General features: G+C 37.2%; 1 protein-coding gene and 1 non-coding gene across 2 annotated transcripts in view; both read right to left on the bottom strand.

Annotated features, from left to right (window-relative positions):
• Window positions 1-399, bottom strand: part of LOC117638516 — a 1,556-nt gene extending 1,157 nt beyond the window's left edge. Inside the window, exon 1 of the mRNA XM_034373628.1 lies at window positions 106-399. Coding sequence (XP_034229519.1) covers window positions 106-399 — 294 coding nt within the window. The remainder of the gene's footprint in view (window positions 1-105) is intronic.
• A 4,003-nt stretch (window positions 400-4,402) lies between these two features.
• Window positions 4,403-4,475, bottom strand: TRNAK-UUU. The gene has a single exon. It is a non-coding gene; the product is annotated as a tRNA-Lys (tRNA).
• Window positions 4,476-23,296: the final 18,821 nt, after the last annotated feature.

Here is a 23,296-nt window from a genome sequence, read left to right as displayed (position 1 = left end):
GCGTTTTTTATCCTCAATGAGAAATAACTTAGCTCCTTCAACAACTCCGGCAACCAAGAGTTGAGCATGATCATCAAGATAACTATTATCCACCATCCAGAGTACCTTATCTTCTATGTCTACGCCTTGTTCCGTCTGAAGTTTCGCCTTCAACTCACCCACGGTAATACCATCGAAGACTACGTACACATAACGATGGCCATCGAACTCCAAGTAGATCTCAACTTCAATTTTCTTATAGATAACAAGGAAAGCAGTAGGGGGAATGTGATAGTCTTGCAGAGTCAGTTCATCTTTCAGGCACTGCCCTTCCCATGAGAGCTCTTGCCTATCTATTGGGATGGGGATGCGAAGCACTTCTGAAATCAGTAGCTTTACGTCCATAATTCTTGTAGCCATGGGAACCAGCAGAATGGATTCTCCTCCACTCCATAGGAATGTGATCAGCGAGGTCTGTCAAATACCAATCAATTTTTCATAAGCTTAGGAAAAAAAAAAAAAAAAAAGAAGATTAGAATTTAATTAGCAGTCACAAATTAGTGAGTTACAAGATGCTTACCGCCGGAGGCAAATAATTCATTGTGGTTGTAACTTGTACGTGTGCTTAAATGCGAAAGGGGAATGAGAGCTTGTTAAAATGTATCTCCTCATGGCAATGGCATTATCATGGTGTTGGTCGAATGTTATTTGCATGCATCGAAAGGGTCCTTTTTAAGTCTCATGCATATTTTGTTCCAAAACTAGAAACGAAAAAGAAATTTCAGAACGAAAACTTTAGAACTTGGTTGCTGTCACGCACTGCCTGTAAGAGTGGCTACGGGTAATTCCTCAATTCCATGGATGAGAGTGAAAGCTTTTCAGTTTCCTCAGTAATATCTCTTGACGAAACTGACTTTCGATTTCTCTTGGTTCCTCCATTTCAAGAAATGTGTACAATCATGATAATCCGCTTTGGTTATATTGTCGCGAAAATTACAAAAGCGATGTTGAAATTTTTGACTGGTCAGTGGTCAAAGTTGGATTCTTATTAGCAGAAAAAGCTATTTCACTAAGAAAATTATGAAAAGTAAGTAGATTTTGCACGTATGAAAAAGCGTTCATCCAAAACATAAAAAAGGCATAGGTAAAAAACCCTTCCTTTAATAATGGATGCCTAATCAATAACCCAATCTAATTTGTATTGACCCTAAATCCTAAACCTTTGAATTATGAATGCAATTTCAAAATTTCGTAAAAAATAAATAAATAAATAAATAACCCAAACTATGCCACAACCATCCATTAAAATGTTGGATTACATAATGAAATGAATTAGGGTTTGTCATTGGACCGATTTGTAATTTTTAGGTTTGGGTAGAGTTTTTGGACTTTTTTTTTAAAATTTTCAAGTCGGGCAGAATTAAGGTTTCAAAGTTCTAACGCCCCAGCCCACTCATTGGGCCGGGCCTAGAAATTTAATTCACTTCTAGTGATAATTGTGGTATAATTCAGGAGAGAAAACGATATTTTACTCTAAAATTTATGTTACACTAGTTAAAAATTTCAGAAAATTGGAGTTTTCCTCTTAAAATTCTAATCAAACTTTTCTCAAGGGCCTCTCGTGGAAGGAAGTTGCATGAACACTACGAATTATTTGAAAAATATTCGGCAATTCTTATTCTTATCCATATTCTATTAATTATATCTTGTTTCATGGTTTCTTTTTACCTTGTATTTTTTTTATTTTTAGCTACACAAAAAGATAGGGTCTGAAAACCAGGACTGAAGTGCAGAATTTCGAGTGTGTGTTTCACCCAAATGCTTTCGCCTTACTTTGTCTGTGATTTTCTCTCTCTCTGCAATTTTGTTGTTGTTGGTATTTTGACTTCTTTTGGGCACATTAATTTATTTAACCCAGTTTATGACTAGGATATGAGAAATTAAAATAAACAAAAGGGCAGGCATTAACATTAAGAACCAAATGATGTGACAAATTTAAGAACTGAAAATTTTCACCCAAACAGACTATTCTTTCTCAGGCTAAATTAATTATAATTTGTCGAATTTATTTTATCCAAACTGAAATATATAGCCCATGCTTCTTAAGCTAACTTATAATATAGTAACAGTGAATTAATAAGATTTTTCAGCAAGCCAAGTCCTCTTGAAATGCCGAATTAGTTTTGATACTTAATGAGATGTAACTTAGTTCCTTCCATAACTGTGGCAGCCCAGAGAAGAGCACCATCATCAAGATCAAAACCGTTCATTCGGAGTACCTTGTGTTCAACGTCAATGCTTTGTTCTGCGCAAACTTTCGCCTTCAACTCCCCCACGGTAGCACCATCATGGACTTCACACACAAAATAAAAGCGACTATACTCCACGTAGATCTCGACCTTAATTTTGGTAAGGACAGTAAGGGAAGCATTAGGAGGAATGTGATAGTTTTGCAGAGTCAGTTCATCCATGAGGACCTGCCCTTCCCATGAGAGCTCTTGCCTGTCTGCTGGGACTGGGATGTGAAGGGCTTCACAAATCAGTAGTTTCACTTCGATAATTCGTGCAGCGAAGGGTATCTCCAGAGTGGATATTGCTCCTCTCCATAATACTATAATCCACATGTTCTGTTAAATAAATTCATTTTGTTATATATGAAACTGTGCATGCATTATGCATATAAACTTAGAAAAAGAACATTAGAATTTAATTTGCAATCACAAATGAATCATGTACTGCATAAAGCTTATGGAGTGGAAAAATGCTTACCGCGGGAGGCAAATTAGAGTCGGGATCCATTGTGCCGCTTGTTAATGCTTCAATGCGAGAGGGATCAGCTTGTTAAAATGTATCTCCTCATGACATTAGCATGGGGTTGGTTGTTCGAATGTGATTTGCATGCATCGAATGGTCCTTTTTAAGTCATGCATATTTTGTTCCAAAACTAGTTAACGAAAAAATAATTTCAGAATGAAAACTTTAGACTGAACATGATGAAGTAACCCAACTTTTCTTTCTCAGCTCACACGCACTGCAAACTATATGTTGAAGAATACACGAGTCCCACATCGGGAATTTAACAAAATAAAAAGTCTCATGTAATAAATGGTTCTACTCCTAATAACATCGATGTCTTTTGTATAAACCTCACATCGACTTTGTAGATGGTTAAGTTGGGGACAATATCGGTGTCGTTAGTAATGGGCAACTGACCCGTCTCTCTAGTCTTAACATGGTATCAGAGCGGGTTGATTGACTGGGCCCGAATTGGGCCTCTATCCTTACCCAATATGTGGTGTTCACATGTTGGGCTTGAATGTTCACCCTTACCCTTTACCCAATACGTGGCGCTCATGTGTTGGGTTTGAATGTTTGACTCCGATGTGGACTTGGCTCCACGTGTGGCCCACTATGTGGTGGTCCTACGTGAGGGGGCGTGTTGAAGAATGAGTTCCGCATCGGAAACTTGATTAAATAAAATAAAATACATAATGAATGGTTCCACTACTGATATTACCGAGACCTTTTGTGATAAAACCTCACACGTACTGGGCTTTGTATGTGGTTAAGTTGTGGATAATATCGGTGTTATTAGTAGTAGGCCGCTGACCGTCTATCTGAATTTAACATGACAGAGCGGGTCGGTTGATTGGGCCCGATTAAACCCAAATCAAACAAACTCAAATCAAACAAAAACTCCAAATTGATTCAAAACCAAACAAACCCCAAATACTCCGCACCAAAAAAAAAAAGGTGACTGATGTGGAATTGGTTGCACGTTGGTCACAAAGAAAGTGGTCCCATGTGAGGAGGAGTGTTGAAGAATACACGAGCCCCACATCGGACACCTTAAGAGCAACTCCACCCATTTGTCCTAAGCCATGGTAAGGGGGGAGCTAGGGCAGCCACTATTCACGTGAATAGTGGTTGCCCTTACAAATAGTATTTTGTGTTTCCACCCATTGCCATGGCTAAGGGCAATTACTATTCATTTTTTTGTTTTTTCACAACTTTTTTTTTACTTAAATAATTAATTTGGATAATGTTTTCGGATAAGATTTTTGGGTTCCTACGTGTCAATACTATTCATATTGGATAAGATTTTGTTTTATTAGTTGTATTGGTTGGTATTTATAGAAAAAAAAAAGTATGAGGATTTGGTGTTAAAAGTGAAGAGTATTGGTTGGTATTTATAGACACGGGCGGACCCATAATTTTTTTAGCGGAGGTGCAATATTAGGTTTAATAAGATTGATGTCAAGTTAGGTTTAATGTCAATTACTTTACCTTTAGTGATACTTTACCTCCACAATATTGGAAGACATAGTAGAAATGAACATAAGTGGATTGGATTTTTTTTGTTTCGACAAATAAAGAGAAAGATGTAGATTTTTATTTTGTTTCAACAAATAAAGAAAAAAGCCGCCGTCTGTGGGAATCGAACCCACGACCACACGGTTAAAAGCCGTGCACTCTACCTGCTGAGCTAAGACCGCATTTGCATCACAACAGATTTTGAAAACCCTAACCTCTACACAAACGCGAAGCCACTTGGAGTAATAGCATCAACATAATCTAAGCTTGACTTATAGAATGTAGATCATGAATATTTGAGATGCAAGTATGTACCAAAAAAAATAATATCGTTGATACATTAGAAGAACAAAGAGCCTATATCTTAATTTTATTGTGTACATAATTGGTTATAGATTTCAGAAAATTGGAGTTTTTCCCTTAAATTCTAATCAAACTTTTTTCTCAAGAGCCTCTATGAATTTCAAGAAGTTGCATGAACATTATGAATTATGTGAAAAATATTTTGTAATTCTTATTCAAATCCATATTTTGTATATATTGTTTCATTTTGATCATTTTATATATTTTTATTTATTAATAGTTACACAAAAAGATTGGACTTGAATTCCAAGCCCTCATTAGAGTCTGAAAACCCGGCCTGAAGCCCAGAATTGACCCAAAGTAAATAATCGAGCCTTTCCTTTAAGATTCAAACTAATTAGCCTGAAAGGACCCACCCTGAATTTCCCAAAACCCGAGGTGAATCCTATGGAATTCCCGACATCACCCTGATGTCGGGCCCATTTACTAAAGACCGAGACTTTCTGCCGAAATTTCGGCAGAGTCTCCCCTAAAAATTGGACATTTCCCAAAATTTGAACCTGCATAAAAACGCATTTAATATCCATAACTGGCAGCATGCACAATATAATTTCATGCAATTCACATAAATGGCCTTCGGCCTTCTAATAATTCTTAACTACCAAACATGCTAACAAATCAATTCATACCTTAAGCAAGGCAAACGATAAATTCAAAATATAAATTATGACTATTAAATTTCAACATACGAGGTTTTAGCCTCCTAACACAATCACATTTTCACCTCAATTTCTGGACCAACAACAAGGTCCGAACCAATCTCCATAATGACTAACATTTAGTTTGCGGCTGCACCTAATAACCTTAGGCTGCCTACGTACCCTTCTTGAGGGATCAAGCCACACGTAGTTCTTCCATAAAATCTAATTCCACACATAGGCAATACCTTATTTCATTCCTCTATATTTCACATAATCTTCGCATACGCCGGTACAACCAACGCCACATATGGGGCCTGTCAACACGCCGAATAACCTACGCCACGTGCGACCATGCCATATTATCACAATATCTCCTCATACGCTAGTACAATCAACGCCACGTATGGGGCCTGTCAACATGCAGGATAACCTACACCACGTGCGACCATGCCATACTATCACAATATCTCCCCATACGCCGATACAACCAATGCCACATATGGGGCATGTCTCAACACCGGATAACCTACGCCACGCGAGACCTGCACATCATATCTCATATCTCCCCATACGCCAATACAACTAACGCCACATATGGGGTCTGTCGACACGCCGGATAACCTACGTCACGCGCGACCTCAACATAATATCACAATATCTCCACATACGCCGGTACAACAAACGCCACGTATGGGGTCTTTCTCAACACCGGATAACCTACGCCACGAGAGACCTGAACATCATATCACAATATCTCCCCATATGCTGGTACAACCAACGTCACGTATGGGGCCTGTCCGCACGCCAGATAACCTATGCCAAGCGAGGCCTAACTTTCACAGGGTGGTACTTTTAGTGTAACCAAAATCCGGGGAGATACCTAAGGTAGTGCGTATAGCACTTCAAACTGACATTCTAAACTCTTTTGTACCCTTATACAAACATATATATTAATTCTAATATTGTGTAGACCTCAACAATAGTCTAGCACCTAATAATCCCTGTGGGAAGGTGAGATTACTCCGGGAGACTCACGGTCAACTAAGGGTCAAATAACCTAATCCTGGTCAAACTGGCCCACAGGGACCACGACCTCCAAATTCGGATCCGATAGTTCCTTTGGGTTCTGCAAGGTATAAGACACTCGTCCTGCAAGATTGGTTCAGATCGGACGGTCAGATGGCTTACGATCGCACGATCTGACGGTTAATATAAAACATAAACTTTAAATGATTAAATTGGAACAGCCGGGGCTCCGATTCACCATCCGTGAATTCCTACACGATCCTAGAAATACCTAGATTAACATATATTAAATTTGGGACCACCCAACGGTCCTAACCTATCGAACCCGGATAACGCACAATATGCAAAAATTCGTTCGATAGTCAAACGATGTCCGAATTGAGGTTCGCAAAATCCTACGCACTCGTGACAACCAGGAGATTGGAGATTGCATTGGGACAATAATGCCCCTCTGCTACAGTACCGACTCGCCGCCACACTAGCCGGCAGCTTTGGGTGTCTAAAGCGATTACGCATCGCCGGAAACGGCTCCAAACTCCTACCCTAGGTATAACACCCTATTTGGAGCCACTTTTGTTCTTGGACCTAACCCAAAAACTGACCGGAAGTGGCCGGAATCAAGATCCCAAAACCGGCCAAATTTCAATTCGAGAATTGAATTGGCTATGCTAAGAATCGATCCAATCCTACCCAACAGGCAGCTAGAGCAAGAAAAGTAGGTGAGAAACCATATCTCACTCGTTGGAATCGATGGCAGGAGGAGGGAGATCGACGGCGGCGAAGATCGAACGACACCGGCCGCTTCTTCTCCATTTTCCGACGAAACCACGGCGGCTGGAGGCGGGAGTCGGCTGGGGCTGGGAGAGGACGATGCCCCAGTCATTTTGGTACCTGCCCCGTCCACAGCCGTGGCCAGTGGCTGGAGTTTCAAGGAGAGAGAGAGAGAGAGAGAGAGAGAGAGAGAGAGAGAGAGAGAGAAATCTGATTTTTATAAAAAAATCTCATTTCGAACTAATTACGATTGTGCCACTCGATTTCTTTTGACCATATCTCTCTCGTTACAACTCCGATTCGAGCCCACCACGTGTCTACGAACTCGTCTCAGTACGACCTATCCAAAAATACTAGTCACCGCCCCAAACTCTCTCCGGTTAATAAAATGACCAAAATGCCCTTATCTCAAGGGTAAATTTGTAATTTCTCTTAAATAATTTAAATAACTTAAATAAAGGGTTTAATTTGGAGTCGGGGTGTTACATAGCCCGTCTTTATATATTCAACTGCCTCGACCCGACCCTGAGTAAGTCAAGCTGAATTTCGTGCTTGTGTAATGTGTTACATTTTCACCCCAATACTTTCGCGCCTTACTTTCTTTGTCATTTTCTCCCTCCCAGTTTTTCTTTTTGTTGTTATTTTTTATAAATAAGCTCATTTTAGTATAATATATTATACAAAAACATATATAGAGTCTATTTAGAGAGAAAAATCCAAAACTAGTTGCTTGTCATTTTTTAATTGTTTCTTAGAAAATTTTAACACACTAAGAATCAATTAAAAATAACAAGAGACTACTTTTGAGGTTTTCTTTCCAAATAGGGCTCTGTAAGGATTTTTGTATAACATGTCATGTTAGAATGAGTCTATTTGTGAAAAGCCCAGTTTTTTTTTTCTAGGATATGAGAAATTAGAATAAACAAAAAGGAATGAATTAAAATTAAGAATAAAATTATCCAAGTAAAAATAGCCCATGGTAATAGTGAATTAAAAAGATTTTGTATAACCAAGTCCCATTGAAACGCTAAGCTATTTTTCCATACCATCTCACATGCGTTTTTTATCCTCAATGAGAAATAACTTAGCTCCTTCAACAACTCCGGCAACCAAGAGTTGAGCATGATCATCAAGATAACTATTATCCACCATCCAGAGTACCTTATCTTCTATGTCTACGCCTTGTTCCGTCTGAAGTTTCGCCTTCAACTCACCCACGGTAATACCATCGAAGACTACGTACACATAACGATGGCCATCGAACTCCAAGTAGATCTCAACTTCAATTTTCTTATAGATAACAAGGAAAGCAGTAGGGGGAATGTGATAGTCTTGCAGAGTCAGTTCATCTTTCAGGCACTGCCCTTCCCATGAGAGCTCTTGCCTATCTATTGGGATGGGGATGCGAAGCACTTCTGAAATCAGTAGCTTTACGTCCATAATTCTTGTAGCCATGGGAACCAGCAGAATGGATTCTCCTCCACTCCATAGGAATGTGATCAGCGAGGTCTGTCAAATACCAATCAATTTTTCATAAGCTTAGGAAAAAAAAAAAAAAAAAAGAAGATTAGAATTTAATTAGCAGTCACAAATTAGTGAGTTACAAGATGCTTACCGCCGGAGGCAAATAATTCATTGTGGTTGTAACTTGTACGTGTGCTTAAATGCGAAAGGGGAATGAGAGCTTGTTAAAATGTATCTCCTCATGGCAATGGCATTATCATGGTGTTGGTCGAATGTTATTTGCATGCATCGAAAGGGTCCTTTTTAAGTCTCATGCATATTTTGTTCCAAAACTAGAAACGAAAAAGAAATTTCAGAACGAAAACTTTAGAACTTGGTTGCTGTCACGCACTGCCTGTAAGAGTGGCTACGGGTAATTCCTCAATTCCATGGATGAGAGTGAAAGCTTTTCAGTTTCCTCAGTAATATCTCTTGACGAAACTGACTTTCGATTTCTCTTGGTTCCTCCATTTCAAGAAATGTGTACAATCATGATAATCCGCTTTGGTTATATTGTCGCGAAAATTACAAAAGCGATGTTGAAATTTTTGACTGGTCAGTGGTCAAAGTTGGATTCTTATTAGCAGAAAAAGCTATTTCACTAAGAAAATTATGAAAAGTAAGTAGATTTTGCACGTATGAAAAAGCGTTCATCCAAAACATAAAAAAGGCATAGGTAAAAAACCCTTCCTTTAATAATGGATGCCTAATCAATAACCCAATCTAATTTGTATTGACCCTAAATCCTAAACCTTTGAATTATGAATGCAATTTCAAAATTTCGTAAAAAATAAATAAATAAATAAATAACCCAAACTATGCCACAACCATCCATTAAAATGTTGGATTACATAATGAAATGAATTAGGGTTTGTCATTGGACCGATTTGTAATTTTTAGGTTTGGGTAGAGTTTTTGGACTTTTTTTTTAAAATTTTCAAGTCGGGCAGAATTAAGGTTTCAAAGTTCTAACGCCCCAGCCCACTCATTGGGCCGGGCCTAGAAATTTAATTCACTTCTAGTGATAATTGTGGTATAATTCAGGAGAGAAAACGATATTTTACTCTAAAATTTATGTTACACTAGTTGAAATTTCAGAAAATTGGAGTTTTCCTCTTAAAATTCTAATCAAACTTTTCTCAAGGGCCTCTCGTGGAAGGAAGTTGCATGAACACTACGAATTATTTGAAAAATATTCGGCAATTCTTATTCTTATCCATATTCTATTAATTATATCTTGTTTCATGGTTTCTTTTTACCTTGTATTTTTTTATTTTTAGCTACACAAAAAGATAGGGTCTGAAAACCAGGACTGAAGTGCAGAATTTCGAGTGTGTGTTTCACCCAAATGCTTTCGCCTTACTTTGTCTGTGATTTTCTCTCTCTCAGCAATTTTGTTGTTGTTGGTATTTTGACTTCTTTTGGGCACATTAATTTATTTAACCCAGTTTATGACTAGGATATGAGAAATTAAAATAAACAAAAGGGCAGGCATTAACATTAAGAACCAAATGATGTGACAAATTTAAGAACTGAAAATTTTCACCCAAACAGACTATTCTTTCTCAGGCTAAATTAATTATAATTTGTCGAATTTATTTTATCCAAACTGAAATATATAGCCCATGCTTCTTAAGCTAACTTATAATATAGTAACAGTGAATTAATAAGATTTTTCAGCAAGCCAAGTCCTCTTGAAATGCCGAATTAGTTTTGATACTTAATGAGATGTAACTTAGTTCCTTCCATAACTGTGGCAGCCCAGAGAAGAGCACCATCATCAAGATCAAAACCGTTCATTCGGAGTACCTTGTGTTCAACGTCAATGCTTTGTTCTGCGCAAACTTTCGCCTTCAACTCCCCCACGGTAGCACCATCATGGACTTCACACACAAAATAAAAGCGACTATACTCCACGTAGATCTCGACCTTAATTTTGGTAAGGACAGTAAGGGAAGCATTAGGAGGAATGTGATAGTTTTGCAGAGTCAGTTCATCCATGAGGACCTGCCCTTCCCATGAGAGCTCTTGCCTGTCTACTGGGACTGGGATGTGAAGCGCTTCACAAATCAGTAGTTTCACTTCAATAATTCGTGCAGCGACGGGTATCTCCAGAGTGGTTATTGCTCCTCTCCATAAGACTATGATCCGCATGTTCTGTCAAACAACATTCATTTTGTTATATATGAAACTGTGCATGCATTATGCATATAAACTTAGGAAAAGAACATTAGAATTTAATTTGCAATCACAAATGAATCATGTACTGGATAAAGCTTATGGAGTGGAAAAATGCTTACCGCGGGAGGCAAATTAGAGTCGGGATCCATTGTGCCGCTGATTAGTTAATGCTTCAATGCAAGAGGGATCAGCTTGTTAAAATGTATCTCCTCATGACATTAGCATGGGGTTGGTTGTTCGAATGTGATTTGCATGCATCGAATGGTCCTTTTTATGTCATGCATATTTTGTTCCAAAACTAGTTAACGAAAAAATAATTTCAGAATGAAAACTTTAGACTGAACATGATGAAGTAACCCAACTTTTATTTCTCAGCTCACACCAACTGCAAACTATATGTTGAAGAATACACGAGTCCTACATCGAAAATTTAACAAAATAAAAAGTCTCATGTAATAAATGGTTCCACTCCTAATAACATCGATGTCTTTTATATAAAACTCCACACCGACTTTGTAGGTGGTTAAATTGGGGACAATATCGGTGTCGTTACTAATGGGCCACTGATCCGTCTCTCTAGTCTTAACATGGTATCAGAGCGTGTTGATTGACTGGGCCCGAATTGGGCCTCTATCCTTACCCAATATGTGGTGTTCACATGTTGGGCTTGAATGTTTACCCTTACCCTTTACCCAATACGTGGTGCTCACGTGTTGGGCTTGAATGTTTGATTCCGATGTGGACTTGGCTCCACGTGTGGCCCACTATGTGGTGGTCCTACGTGAGGGGGCGTGTTGAAGAATGAGTTCCACATCGGAAACTTGATTAAATAAAATAAAATACATAATGAATGGTTCCACTACTAATATCACCGAGGCCTTTTGTGATAAAACCTCACACCTACTCGGCTTTGTAGGTGGTTAAGTTGGGGACAATATCGGTGTTGTTAGTAGTAGGCCGCTGGCCCGTCTATCTGAATTTAACATGATATCAAAGCGGGTCGGTTGATTGGGCCCGATTAAACCCAAATCAAACAAACTCAAATCAAACAAAAACTCGAATTTGAATCAAAACCAAACAAACCCCAAATACTCCACACACAAAAAAAAAAGAAAAAAAAGAAAAAGGTGACTGATGTGGAATTGGTTGCACGTGTGACTCACTAAAAAAGTAGTCCCACGTGAGGAGGAGTGTTGAAGAATACACGAGCCCCACATCGGAAACCTTAACAAAATAAAAAGTCCCAGTAATAAATGGTTCCACTCCTAATAACATCGAGACCTTTTGTATAAAACCTCACACCTGCTAAATAGGTGGTTAAGTTAGGGACAATATCGATGTTATTAAGAGCATTTCCACCAGTTGCCCCTTGCCATGGCAAGATTAGCCCTAGGGCAGCCACTATTCACGTGAATAGTGGCTGCCCTAGTCCCCTCTAGCAAAATGTGTTTCCAGCAGTTAGGGGCTTGCCATGGCAATTACTATTCATTTTTTTGTTTTTTTTCACAATTTTGTTTACTTAAATAATTAATTTGGATAATATTTTCGGATAAGATTTTTGGGTTCCTATGTGTCAATACTATTCATATCGGATAAGATTTTCGGTTTCAAATTTCAGATAAATTTCAAATTTCAGATACATTTCAAAATTCAAATTTCCGATAAATTCAAAATGTCAAATTTCAGATACATTTTAGAATTCAAATTTTAGGTAAATTTGAAATTTGAAATTTCATTTGAATTTCAAATTTCAGATAAGATTTTCACCCTCTAAGATTGCGCCACGTGTCATATCCATATGTGTACATTTTTCTATAAAATCAGAGGTTCAGCTCATACCTCCCACACCAATTCTTCTCTACATTTCCATTTCTCAAATTTTAGCTTTCATTCTCCATTCTCAATGGCAGAGATGGAAGAGATTTTGGAGAGGCAAGAGAGAGAAACTAGAGAAAGAATGCGTAGACGAGCTGCAAGCAAAAGGGCGCAGAGAGAACTAGATGAGCAACTTGGCATAGCAGTTGCTTTGCTGGAGGAAGAAAAGCAGGCTCGCCGTGGTTCACGAGAAGGCCGTCGCCCAAATGTGGACAGACATAGACATTCCCGGGGTAAGAATCTTATAGAAGATTATTTTATCCCACAATCTCTGTACTATGATGTTCATTTTCGAGGGAGATATAGAATGCAACCTCATTTGTTCAAAAAAATCATGCATGATATTTGCAATTATGATGAATATTTTGTTCAAAAGAGAAATTGTGCAATGAAGGAAATGAAGGAAATGAAGGTCAATAAAGTGAAGTGAAGAAGTTGTTTTTATTTTATTATGCTTTGGTTGTGGGTTGTTTATTTTTTATGCTTTGGTTGTGGTTTGTTTTATTTTATTATGCTTTGGTTGTGGGTTGTTTTTTTTTATGCTTTGGTTGTGGTTTGTTTTATTTTTTATGCTTTGGTTGTGGTTTGTTTTTTATGTATGGAATGTTTTGAATAAAAAGGAATTTTGTTGAATATTTTCTTTATTGACTAAAAGAAAAGCAATACAACTAATAATAAAATTAAATACATGAATGAAACAAAACAAAAAATACAATGAAATCAAAGGTACATGAATTAAACAAAACAAAAAAATACAATGAAATCAAAGGAAAGTAAACTAAGACATTGAAGGCAAACAAACTATTTTAATGGTTTCCATCATTTAACCAATCGGTGTTGCTAGGTCCATCGTCACGAAAAAGTCTTCGTCTCATAACATCCCTTCGTTCTAGCTTCCAAAATTGTTTTGTTTCAGGAGACATATGGCTTGTATCCATGGCCATGGTTTCCCGATCTTTTTTTTCAATGTTTTGTTCGCGTGCATACTCCCTTTCTTTGCGTGCATACTCCCTTTCTTTTGCATATTCTACTTGAACTGCCATATCGTGCTCTTGTTGTTTCAAGTCCATTTCAATTCTCATGGCTTGGTGCTTTGAAAGTTCCTCCAAAAACTTCTCTGCATTCTTGCTAGAATTACTCCCTCTCTTCGCCTTCGCCGCCTTCCTCCCAATAGGCCTTGGATTATTTTCAATGGGTGAGTCGGTACTCATCGGGGAATCCATAGGTGAATCCGATGCCGGCGTCTCATGAAGTGGAGTCTCGTTCAAGACTACCGTCGGACCGGTTGGAATAATTTGGAATCTCTTACAAGTCTTCACCACATCCCAACAATGGGTATGGTTGAAACTTTTTTTCCCTTGCCCGGTAGCACCAAACCACATTTGTGCTTGTATAATCTATAAAAAAAATGAAATGGAAATGCAAGAGAATTTTTAAAATATTGGTAATGCAACATGTAAAAAAAAAAACTAATGGAAATTAAAGAATAATAAAAAAATGCAACATGTATTAAAAAAAAAACATAGAGACATATTAACAAAATATATAAATTGCAAGAAACATTTAAATAAAAATTAATATGACATAAAAATTAATAGAAGAAAAATGACAAATAAATTACCTCATTGCTAAGATTTTCTCCGCTTCGTTGGTTGTCAATCGCTTTTGCTAAAGCATTTCTCCATTTTCCCAACTCTTTATTAAGAACTTTCCACCTACTGGATAATGCCATTTCTGTACGTGTAGAACCAATTGCTCTTTCACAAAATGCTTGATGAATTTTTTTCCACATATGAGAAAATTTAATCTCATTGCCCGTTACTGGACAATGACTAACTTGGACCCAAGCCTCACACAAGCTAATATCTTCCATCATGCTCCATGCCCCTCCATTTTCATTAGAAGAACCCATAATATGCTAGAAAAAAATTACAACTTCAAAGTGAAAAAATATTGAATAGAAAGTGAATAAATTTTGAGGAGAAAGTGAACAATAGTAGAAGGAGAAGAAAATATATGAGGATTTGGTGTTAAAAGTGAAGAGTATTGGTTGGTATTTATACACAAAAAATTCTGTAATTTTTGTGTATTTTTTTAAAAAAAATTCGATTTTTTTTCAATTTTTTTGGGCAAAAAAATTGGCTGCCGTTGGATTTCAAAAAAAATTCCAATCGGTGCGACCAGAGGCCGCCACGTGTCCAAGAGCCGTTGGCGGCACAGTAGCGCGCTGATTTGAAATTTTTTTTAACGTTGGCGCGTGCAATGCACGCACCAACGGTAAAAAAAAATTCGAACTTCAGGGCTGACGCCATACTGGCGTCAGCTAATTTGTCCTGGACTTCGGGCCCGAGCTCGGGCCGCTTTCGCCTTCGGGCCTGCCCGTTTGGTGGCCCCCACGACTCGCCTGGGCTGGCCTTTTGCTGCTGGACGCCCTTTTTGACCCAAACCCCCCCCAGCCCGAGCTCGTCCAGCACTGCTGGACTTGCTCTTAGTGGTGCGCCAAGAATCCGTTCCTCTGAAATTTTAACACTACGAACTCATTCATTTTATTTTTAAATTGTTGTAAGGAAAAGAAGGAGAAACTCAACAAACTCACTCTTATTCATCAAATAAAAGATTTTAGAACAAATGTCAAATACATACGTATAATCATTAGCACACTATATGTATAAAATAAACACTATATGTATATAATCCGACTTTACAACTTGCTCCCAATATATGTTTATCATGTATAGTGCCCCTTCAAAATATTGGCTGATATTTCATCATGGCTTAGGAGAGAACCTACGTCAGACAGAATAGTGATGATCTTATTTGGTGTTGCTAATTTTTATTCTCTTTTTCTATTGGCCCCTTCAAAACATTTAACTCATGGGACACTTCAGTTGAGACACAAGAAACACAAGAATGGATATGAGAAAGACGAAACAAATAGATTAATCGAACGAGATGGATGAAAATTGAGATAAGAGAGTGATACCCTTAAAATAAAGGGAGATTCACTATAATACCTAATATATGAGCTCAAATTATTAAAAAGAAAAAAAAAACCTATATGAAATGGACTTTAGAAATAGACCCAAAACCCATTTACAACATAACAAAAAGGCTTTTAACTTCTTTTAAATTACAAAACTGACATTGATTTCTTAAAACAAATCCAACCCAAAAACCTCATAAAAAAGCCCAAAACACTCAATGAGGCATAAAAGTAATTTAATAATTAAAATTAAATTCAATAGGGTCAGCTATTATTTTTTGGGTTTTTTTAAATTTGTTTATAAAAATTAAATGGTGTCGGGTTTATTTATAGTTTTAGTGTTAACAATGGGTATATGACTAAATATCTCTAAAATAAACCAATAGTTTAACATGAATCACTAATGATTTAAGAAGGAAATTGTCAAGCACTTAGGGCAAAATTTGGCTCTTTAAAATTGAGGAGGAGCACATCCTCACAACAAATGGAATTTTGGCACTTGATAAATTCCAAAAGATAAATAAATAAATAAATGAATTTGAAAAGTGTCAAAACCCCATTTGTTTTGAGGACCAAAATTTTTCCTTATTTATTAACATTAATTAATAATTATAAATTAGAAGGAAGCCGCATGAACATTTGAAAAATATTTTGTAACTGCTATTCATATCCATATTATGTTGGGGGCATACAAGAGATTTTAAGTTCGAACTCTTATGACACCATAAATTCTTTAGGCACATTAATATATAAGAAATTAGAATATTGGCTGGTGGATAAGATTTGAATGGGAAAGTAATTGTTCTCTGTTTTCACCGTGCCGTGATGTGCTGATTTAAGAACTGAGATTTTTCAGCCAAACAGATCTTTATTGCATATATTCATCTTCCAACAGATACACATTTATTTTAAATTTCCAAACACCATACTGTTGAGCTAAGTTAATTATACTCTGTCGCGAATTTATTTTTCGTCTAAACTACTGTGAACTCATAAGATTTTGCAGCAAGCCAAAGTTAACCAAGTTCCATTGAAATGGTGAAGTCTGCATATCATCTCACCTACGCATTGAAACGCTCAACGAGGTATAACGTAGTTCCTTCCACAACTCCAACAGCAAACAATTGAGCATCATCAGGAAGATAAGCATTCCCCATTCGGAGTACCTTATTTTCGATGACAACGTCGTGTTCTGCGTGAAGTTTTGCCTTCAACTGATCTATGGTAGTACTATCGTGGATGACATATTCATATTGAATGTCGCCAGCCTCTAAGTAGATCGTGACTTTAATTTTTTCGAGGAGAATAATTGAAGTCTCAGAAGGAATGTTATAGTCTTGTAGAGTCAGTTCATCCCTTAGGAATTGCCCTGCCCATGAGAGCTCTTGCCTGTCTACTGGGAATGGGATGCGAAGCACTTCCAAAATAAGTTGCTTTACGCCGATAATTTGTGTAGCGAGAGAAATCAGCAGAATGGATTCTCCTCCACTCCATACGAATGTGATCAGCGAGGTCTGTCAAATACCAATTATTCTGTTATATATATCAAATTGTGCAGGCAAATAAACTCAGAAAAAGAATATTATGATTTAGTTATTATTCCCAAATGAATGATTTATTATAAGATAAAACGCTTATGGAGTGCAAAAAATGCTTACTTCCGGAGGCGGATTGGAGTCGGGATGGTAGAAGGGATCAAAATCGAATATTTGGTCGGGATCATAGTCTTCCCACATTGTGCCACTAGATAGTTTTATGCATGCTTCAATGTGCGAAGGGGAATGATCTTTTTAAAATGTATCTCCTCATGGCATTAGCATGGGGTTGGTCCAATGCGATTTGCATGCATCTAAAGGGTCCTTTTAAGTCTCATGCACATTTTGTTCCAAAACTAGTTAACGAAAAATTAATTTCAGAATGAAAACTTTAGACTAAGCATGATTAAGTCAACCCAACTTAATTGCTGGGAGTCATATCAAAAGTATCAAGCTTAGACATTGATCTTGTGCACGTAAAAGTATCATGCTTCGTAGCTTGAATTTCAATATGCTCAGATTCAAAGTAATGTTTGAGATTTTGAAACAATGAAAATGTTGACCGTATGAATCTTTTCGGCCCGCTAGGTAGATTTATTCGAATAAAATAATTGACGGGCCGAGCAGATTAAGTAATAAAGATGTCCTTTTTAGTGTGTATGTGTGGCGTGCTAGTACCACGGTCACAAGTGGTCGTGGGTACAATTGAGCGAAGAAATAGTGCTCTACGCTACGATTTTGACTTTTTCTCGAGTGATTGTGACTGAGATAGGAACAGATTCTCGGTCTTCAGGTTCTAGGCCTCGACCACAAGGCTTTTAGAACAAGCGCATGGTTGGATAGTGTCACCAAGCTTATAGCTTGGTGGTGGCACTGGGCTTGGTAGCTCAGTGGTTTCATATATATTAAGAAATGCAGGTATCCCAAGAAATCTGGATGGATTGGGTTGTGCTCAAGAATTGACTTGGTAAACGACAAACAAAGAAAATCTTGTTGATATATGAAATGAACGATCGAAATGGGAAATGTCCAAGAACTCATAACAGTTTTTGAGTTCGTTTTAAATAGAGTTACACTAAATTATAAGAATAAGCATTATAAACTATGAATTACATTATAAAAGGTTTAGAGAGTGCATTTGAGCATAAGTTGAGCTTGATTTGTTTGATTGGTGCTAGACCTTTTGCACAGTTGAATGAGGCTCTTATTTATAGACTTTGTATTTCTTCGGCCGAGACAATAATCATGGTCGTGATCTGACACCCATCCAATCAAACTTCATACCCTTTTTTTACGCTTTCTCTCACGATTGGTCAAAATGGGCGGTGTAAAATGTGACATTTCGGTTGCTTTCTGACAGCATGGGCGGTGGAGCTCTGACCTGTAATCCTTGCATTTTAATACAAACTCTAAAGATGGTCTTCTAATCACTTAAGGTTAATGAGTTTAATGTCAATTAGGATTACATGGATCGATTTAATTTAAGGCTTGATATATGACTGTTTCAGATAAATACAAGTGCTTAAGATTTCTTACTTTAAATGGATTGAGATAACTAATCCTTTTGGTTGAAGCAGTTTAAGTAATCCATGATGAGGAGGATTCTTAAACTACGCCTGTAAAAGGGAGGTCCCTATGCTAACGGCTAATCACTCTCAATATTATTCTACCCCATCAAGAAAGAGATTCAAGAGCCGGATAGCATAGAGAAACAACCCTACGGCAAATCTGCCTATAACAGTGAACCAGTCAAGAATACAATGTCAGATCAAGGAATGTGTTTTGAGTATATAAACCTAATAAAGTCTTACATTTGGTATCAGAGCCTAGGTTATATGTTCTTAACCTAATTACAAGATAAAATTCACCTTAAAGGATTGAAATATGTTTTATATCGTCATCATAAGCATGTATGTTTTGATTACATATCTTAATTGTTAAAAGTATGTGTTAAGCATAAAGTTCTCTGCTTAAATCATGCTTGAAAGACTGATTGATCAAAGTTTGGGGAGGATCTTGAATCGATTAAGTTAGCCACGCAACTAAATCGATGCAGGACATTCTTCATTCAAAGTTCCCGATCAAGATTGCATTATATTCAATCTCTCTTGTACAAATCTCTGTCTACAGATGTGAATTGTGCAGGAAGGATTGATTATAATGGAACAGTTTAGAAAATAGATTGTATGAGCAAACAATGAGTGTTTCTCCATCAACAGATGTAGAATCATTCATTGTTTCAAGACTGCTTCTACAGATTTGTTGTTCTAAGACCATGGAACATGTTTGATTTGTGACCTACAGGTGCAAATCAATAATGTTTAATTAAGGTTATTGGGGATTTGTATTTATATTTTCTTAAAATTACAGTCAATGCTACAAGCTACAACTCCATCGAAATCTTGACCCGTTCAAACTATCTACAGTGGAAAGAAGAGCTAGAAATTTCACTAGGGCTAATGGACTATGATATAGCTCTAAAATGGGATGCACTTAAGGAACCTGCTGTAGATGTCAAAAGGAAATATGAAAGATGGGAAAAAGCCAACAAGATGGCTACACTGATTATGCTAAAAACCATGACACCTTCTTTAAGAGGAAGTATTCCAAGATCAAAAAGTGCAAAAGATATTCTTGCTGCCATTGGTCTGAAATTTAAAGAATCTGAGAAAGGAGACAAAGGTGTTCTGCTGAACAAATTGACTGAGATGAAGTATGATGAGCAAGGTTGTGTAAGAGCTCACATAATGAATATGGCAGACATTGCGAACAAGCTAAAGGGACTAAACATGACTATATATGATGATACGATGGTGCATTTTGCATTGAATTCACTGCCAAAAGAATTCAAAACTCTCAAGAGTTCTTATGTAGCTCAAAAGGAAAGTTGGACATTGAATGATCTCATAACAATAAGTGTTCAAGAAGAAAAGAATATCATCATGGAAAGAGGTCAGAAAACTGTGAATATGGTACAAGATTATCGTGTGAAGCAGTTCAAAGAAAAGAAGGGAAATTTTGCAGAAAAGAAAGATAAGGAAAATACCAAGATGAAAGAGGGAAAGCCAACTGGATTAAAATGCTATTTCTGCAGAAAATTTGGACACATGAAAGGAAACTGCACAAGGTACCAGAGGTGGTTAGAAAAGCAGAAGAACAAAGGCAAAAATGAAGGTAAGATTGAAAACGCTTTGGTCTGTTTTGAATCAAATTTGATTGATGTTTCAACTGATACTTGGTGGTTAGACAGTGGTGCTTCAATACATGTTGCTAATTCTTTGCAGGGGTTCATAACCAAGAGACCACCAAACAAGGATGAGGTGAAGGTGTTCGTAGGAAATGGAGTCAAAGTACAAGTAGAGTTCATTGGAGCAGTTATGATTCAATTAGATTCTGGTTTTGTTTTGGATTTGGTGGATGTAGTATATGTTCCTTCTATGACAAGGAACCTTATTTCAGTTGCTAGGCTTGTAATATCAAAGCTCACTTTGAGTTTTGATGAATTTGGTATTTCAATTTTCAAGTTTCAATAATAAAGAGTTAGTTGGAAATGGAATTCTTGTTGGCAATATGTTTCAGTTAAACTGCAAGACTCCTCAAATGGTTATGAACATTACAAGCACAAAACGTAAGAATCAAACATCTGCAAAAATTTGGCACAAAAGACTCGGCCATATTTCAAAAGAAAGACTGAACACCCTGTGCAAAGAATCTGTGTTAGCACCACTTGACTTTAATGAGTTGGATGAAAACTGTGTTGAATGCATAAAAGGAAAACTAACCACCTTAAGGAAGAAATGAGCAGTAAGAAGTGAAAATTTGTTGGAATTAATTCACACTGATATTTATGGTTCTTTTCCAAATCCAACACATGAAGGATACAAGTATTTTATCACCTTCACAGAGGATCACTCAAGATATGGACATATCTATTTAATAAAAGAAAAATCAGAAGCCCTAGATATGTTCAAAATCTATAAAGCTGAGGTGGAAAAACAGTTGGAACTTAAAATCAAAGTGGTAAGGTCAGACAGAGGTGGAGAATATTATGGCAGATTTGATAAAGCTGGAAGAAATCCAAGTCCTTTTGCAAGATATCTCCAGGAAGAAGGTATAATAGCTCAGTATACCAATCAGGTACACCTCAGCAGAATGGAGTTTCTGAGAGGAGGAATAGGACTTTAAAAGACATGGTAAGAAGCATGATGTGCTGTACCAATCTCCCTATTTTTCTGTGGGGAGAAGCCTTGAAGACTGCAAACTATATCTTGAATAGAGTTCCAACAAAAAGTGTTGACAAAATCCCTTTCGAAATTTGGAATAAAAGGAAACCAAGCTTAAACCACTTAAAGGTTTGGGGTTGCAAAGCAGAGGCAAAACTCTACAACCCTGTGGAAAAGAAACTAGACTCAAGAACTGTGAGCTGTTTCTTTATTGGTTATCCTGAAGGATCCAAAGGGTATAGGTTCTATTGTCTAAAGAACACTACAAGATTTGTTGAGACTCAAAGAGCAGTTTTCATAGAAAATGGATATGATGAAATAGAAGATAGAGTTTTGGATTTTGATGAAGAATCAATGGAGATTGATAACAATGCTGGATCTGAGACAAGTAAAGGCATTGTTATAATACCTGCAGTTGAGACAAACTGTAAAAACCATGACAATATGGAAGAAGACACAGTTCAAACAGAAATTTTGAATCCACCTGTGCAAGACAATAATGACATTCCAGACACAGTTCAAGCAAGAATTTTAAATCTACCTGTGCAAAATAATAATGACATTCAAGGCACAGACCAAAATATGCAGGATATGGAGTTGAGAAGGTCAAAAAGAGCAAGAAGATTTGCATTGCCGGATTTCTATGTATATCTACAAGAATCTGAGCATGACATACTTGGAAAGGATGATCCTGAGAATTTCAAGCAAGCCATAATGGGTGAAGACAATGAAAGGTGGTTGGCTGCAATGAAATCTGAGTTGGAGTCAATGAGAAAGAATAGTGTTTGGGAATTAAAAGTTTTACCTCAAGGATGTAAACCTATAGGCTGCAAATGGGTTTATAAGACTAAAAGGGACTTGAAAGGGGCAATAGACAGGTACAAAGCTAGGCTGGTTGCAAAGGGGTACACACAACAAGAGGGCATTGATTATACAGAAACTTTCTCACCAGTATCCACTAAAGACTCATTAAGAGTAATTATGGCATTGGTTGCACATTTTGACCTGCATCTTTACCAAATGGATGTCAAAACTGCATTCCTAAATGGACATTTGAAGGAAGAAATTTACATGCAGCAACCTGAGGGTTTTGTTCAAAGGGCGCAGGAAAACATGGTCTGTAAATTGAACAAATCACTGTATGGCTTAAAACAAGCTTCTAGACAGTGGTACATGAGATTTGATGAAGTTATTAAGACATATGGTTTCACAGAAAATGTCCTAGATTCATGCATATATGTCAAGATCAGTGGGAGGCACTACGTTTTACTTGTACTCTATGTGGATGACATTCTCCTAGCAAGCACTAATCTCACATTGTTACATGATGTCAAGGTCTTCCTATCTAAGCATTTTGAAATGACTAAATTGGGAGAGGCATCTTACGTTCTTGGAATAGAAATTAGACGAGATAGGAAAAGAGGCTTATTAGGACTTTCACAAAAGAGGTACATTGAGAAAATACTCAAAAGATTCAATATGATGGAATGTGTAGGCGGTGATGTGCCTATTAACAAAGGAGATAAGTTCATCCAAGAACAAGCGCCAAAAACAGATCAAGAGAAGTTGGAGATGGCAGATAAGCCTTATGCTTCATTGGTTGGCAGCCTTATGTATGCTCAAGTTTGCACAAGGCCTGATCTAGCTTTCCCTTTAAGTGTGTTAGGGAGGTTTCAATCAAATCCAGGACAGGCTCATTGGTTTACAGGGAAGAAAATCATGAGATACTTGCAGAGGACAAAGGATTTCAAGATAGTTTACAAAAGGAATGAGAGCTTAGAATTGGTTGGCTATGCAGATGCTAACTTTGCAGGGTGTGTAGATGACTTAAAATCTACTTCAGGTTTTGTTTTTCTATTTGGAGGAGTTGTAGTTTCTTGAAAAAGAGTTAAGCAGTCTATT

Source organism: Prunus dulcis, chromosome 8 (genome assembly GCF_902201215.1).
Source record: "Prunus dulcis chromosome 8, ALMONDv2, whole genome shotgun sequence".
NCBI lineage: Eukaryota > Viridiplantae > Streptophyta > Magnoliopsida > Rosales > Rosaceae > Prunus > Prunus dulcis.
Note: the sequence above shows the minus strand (reverse complement) of the source record. Positions and strands in the feature narration are given on the sequence as shown.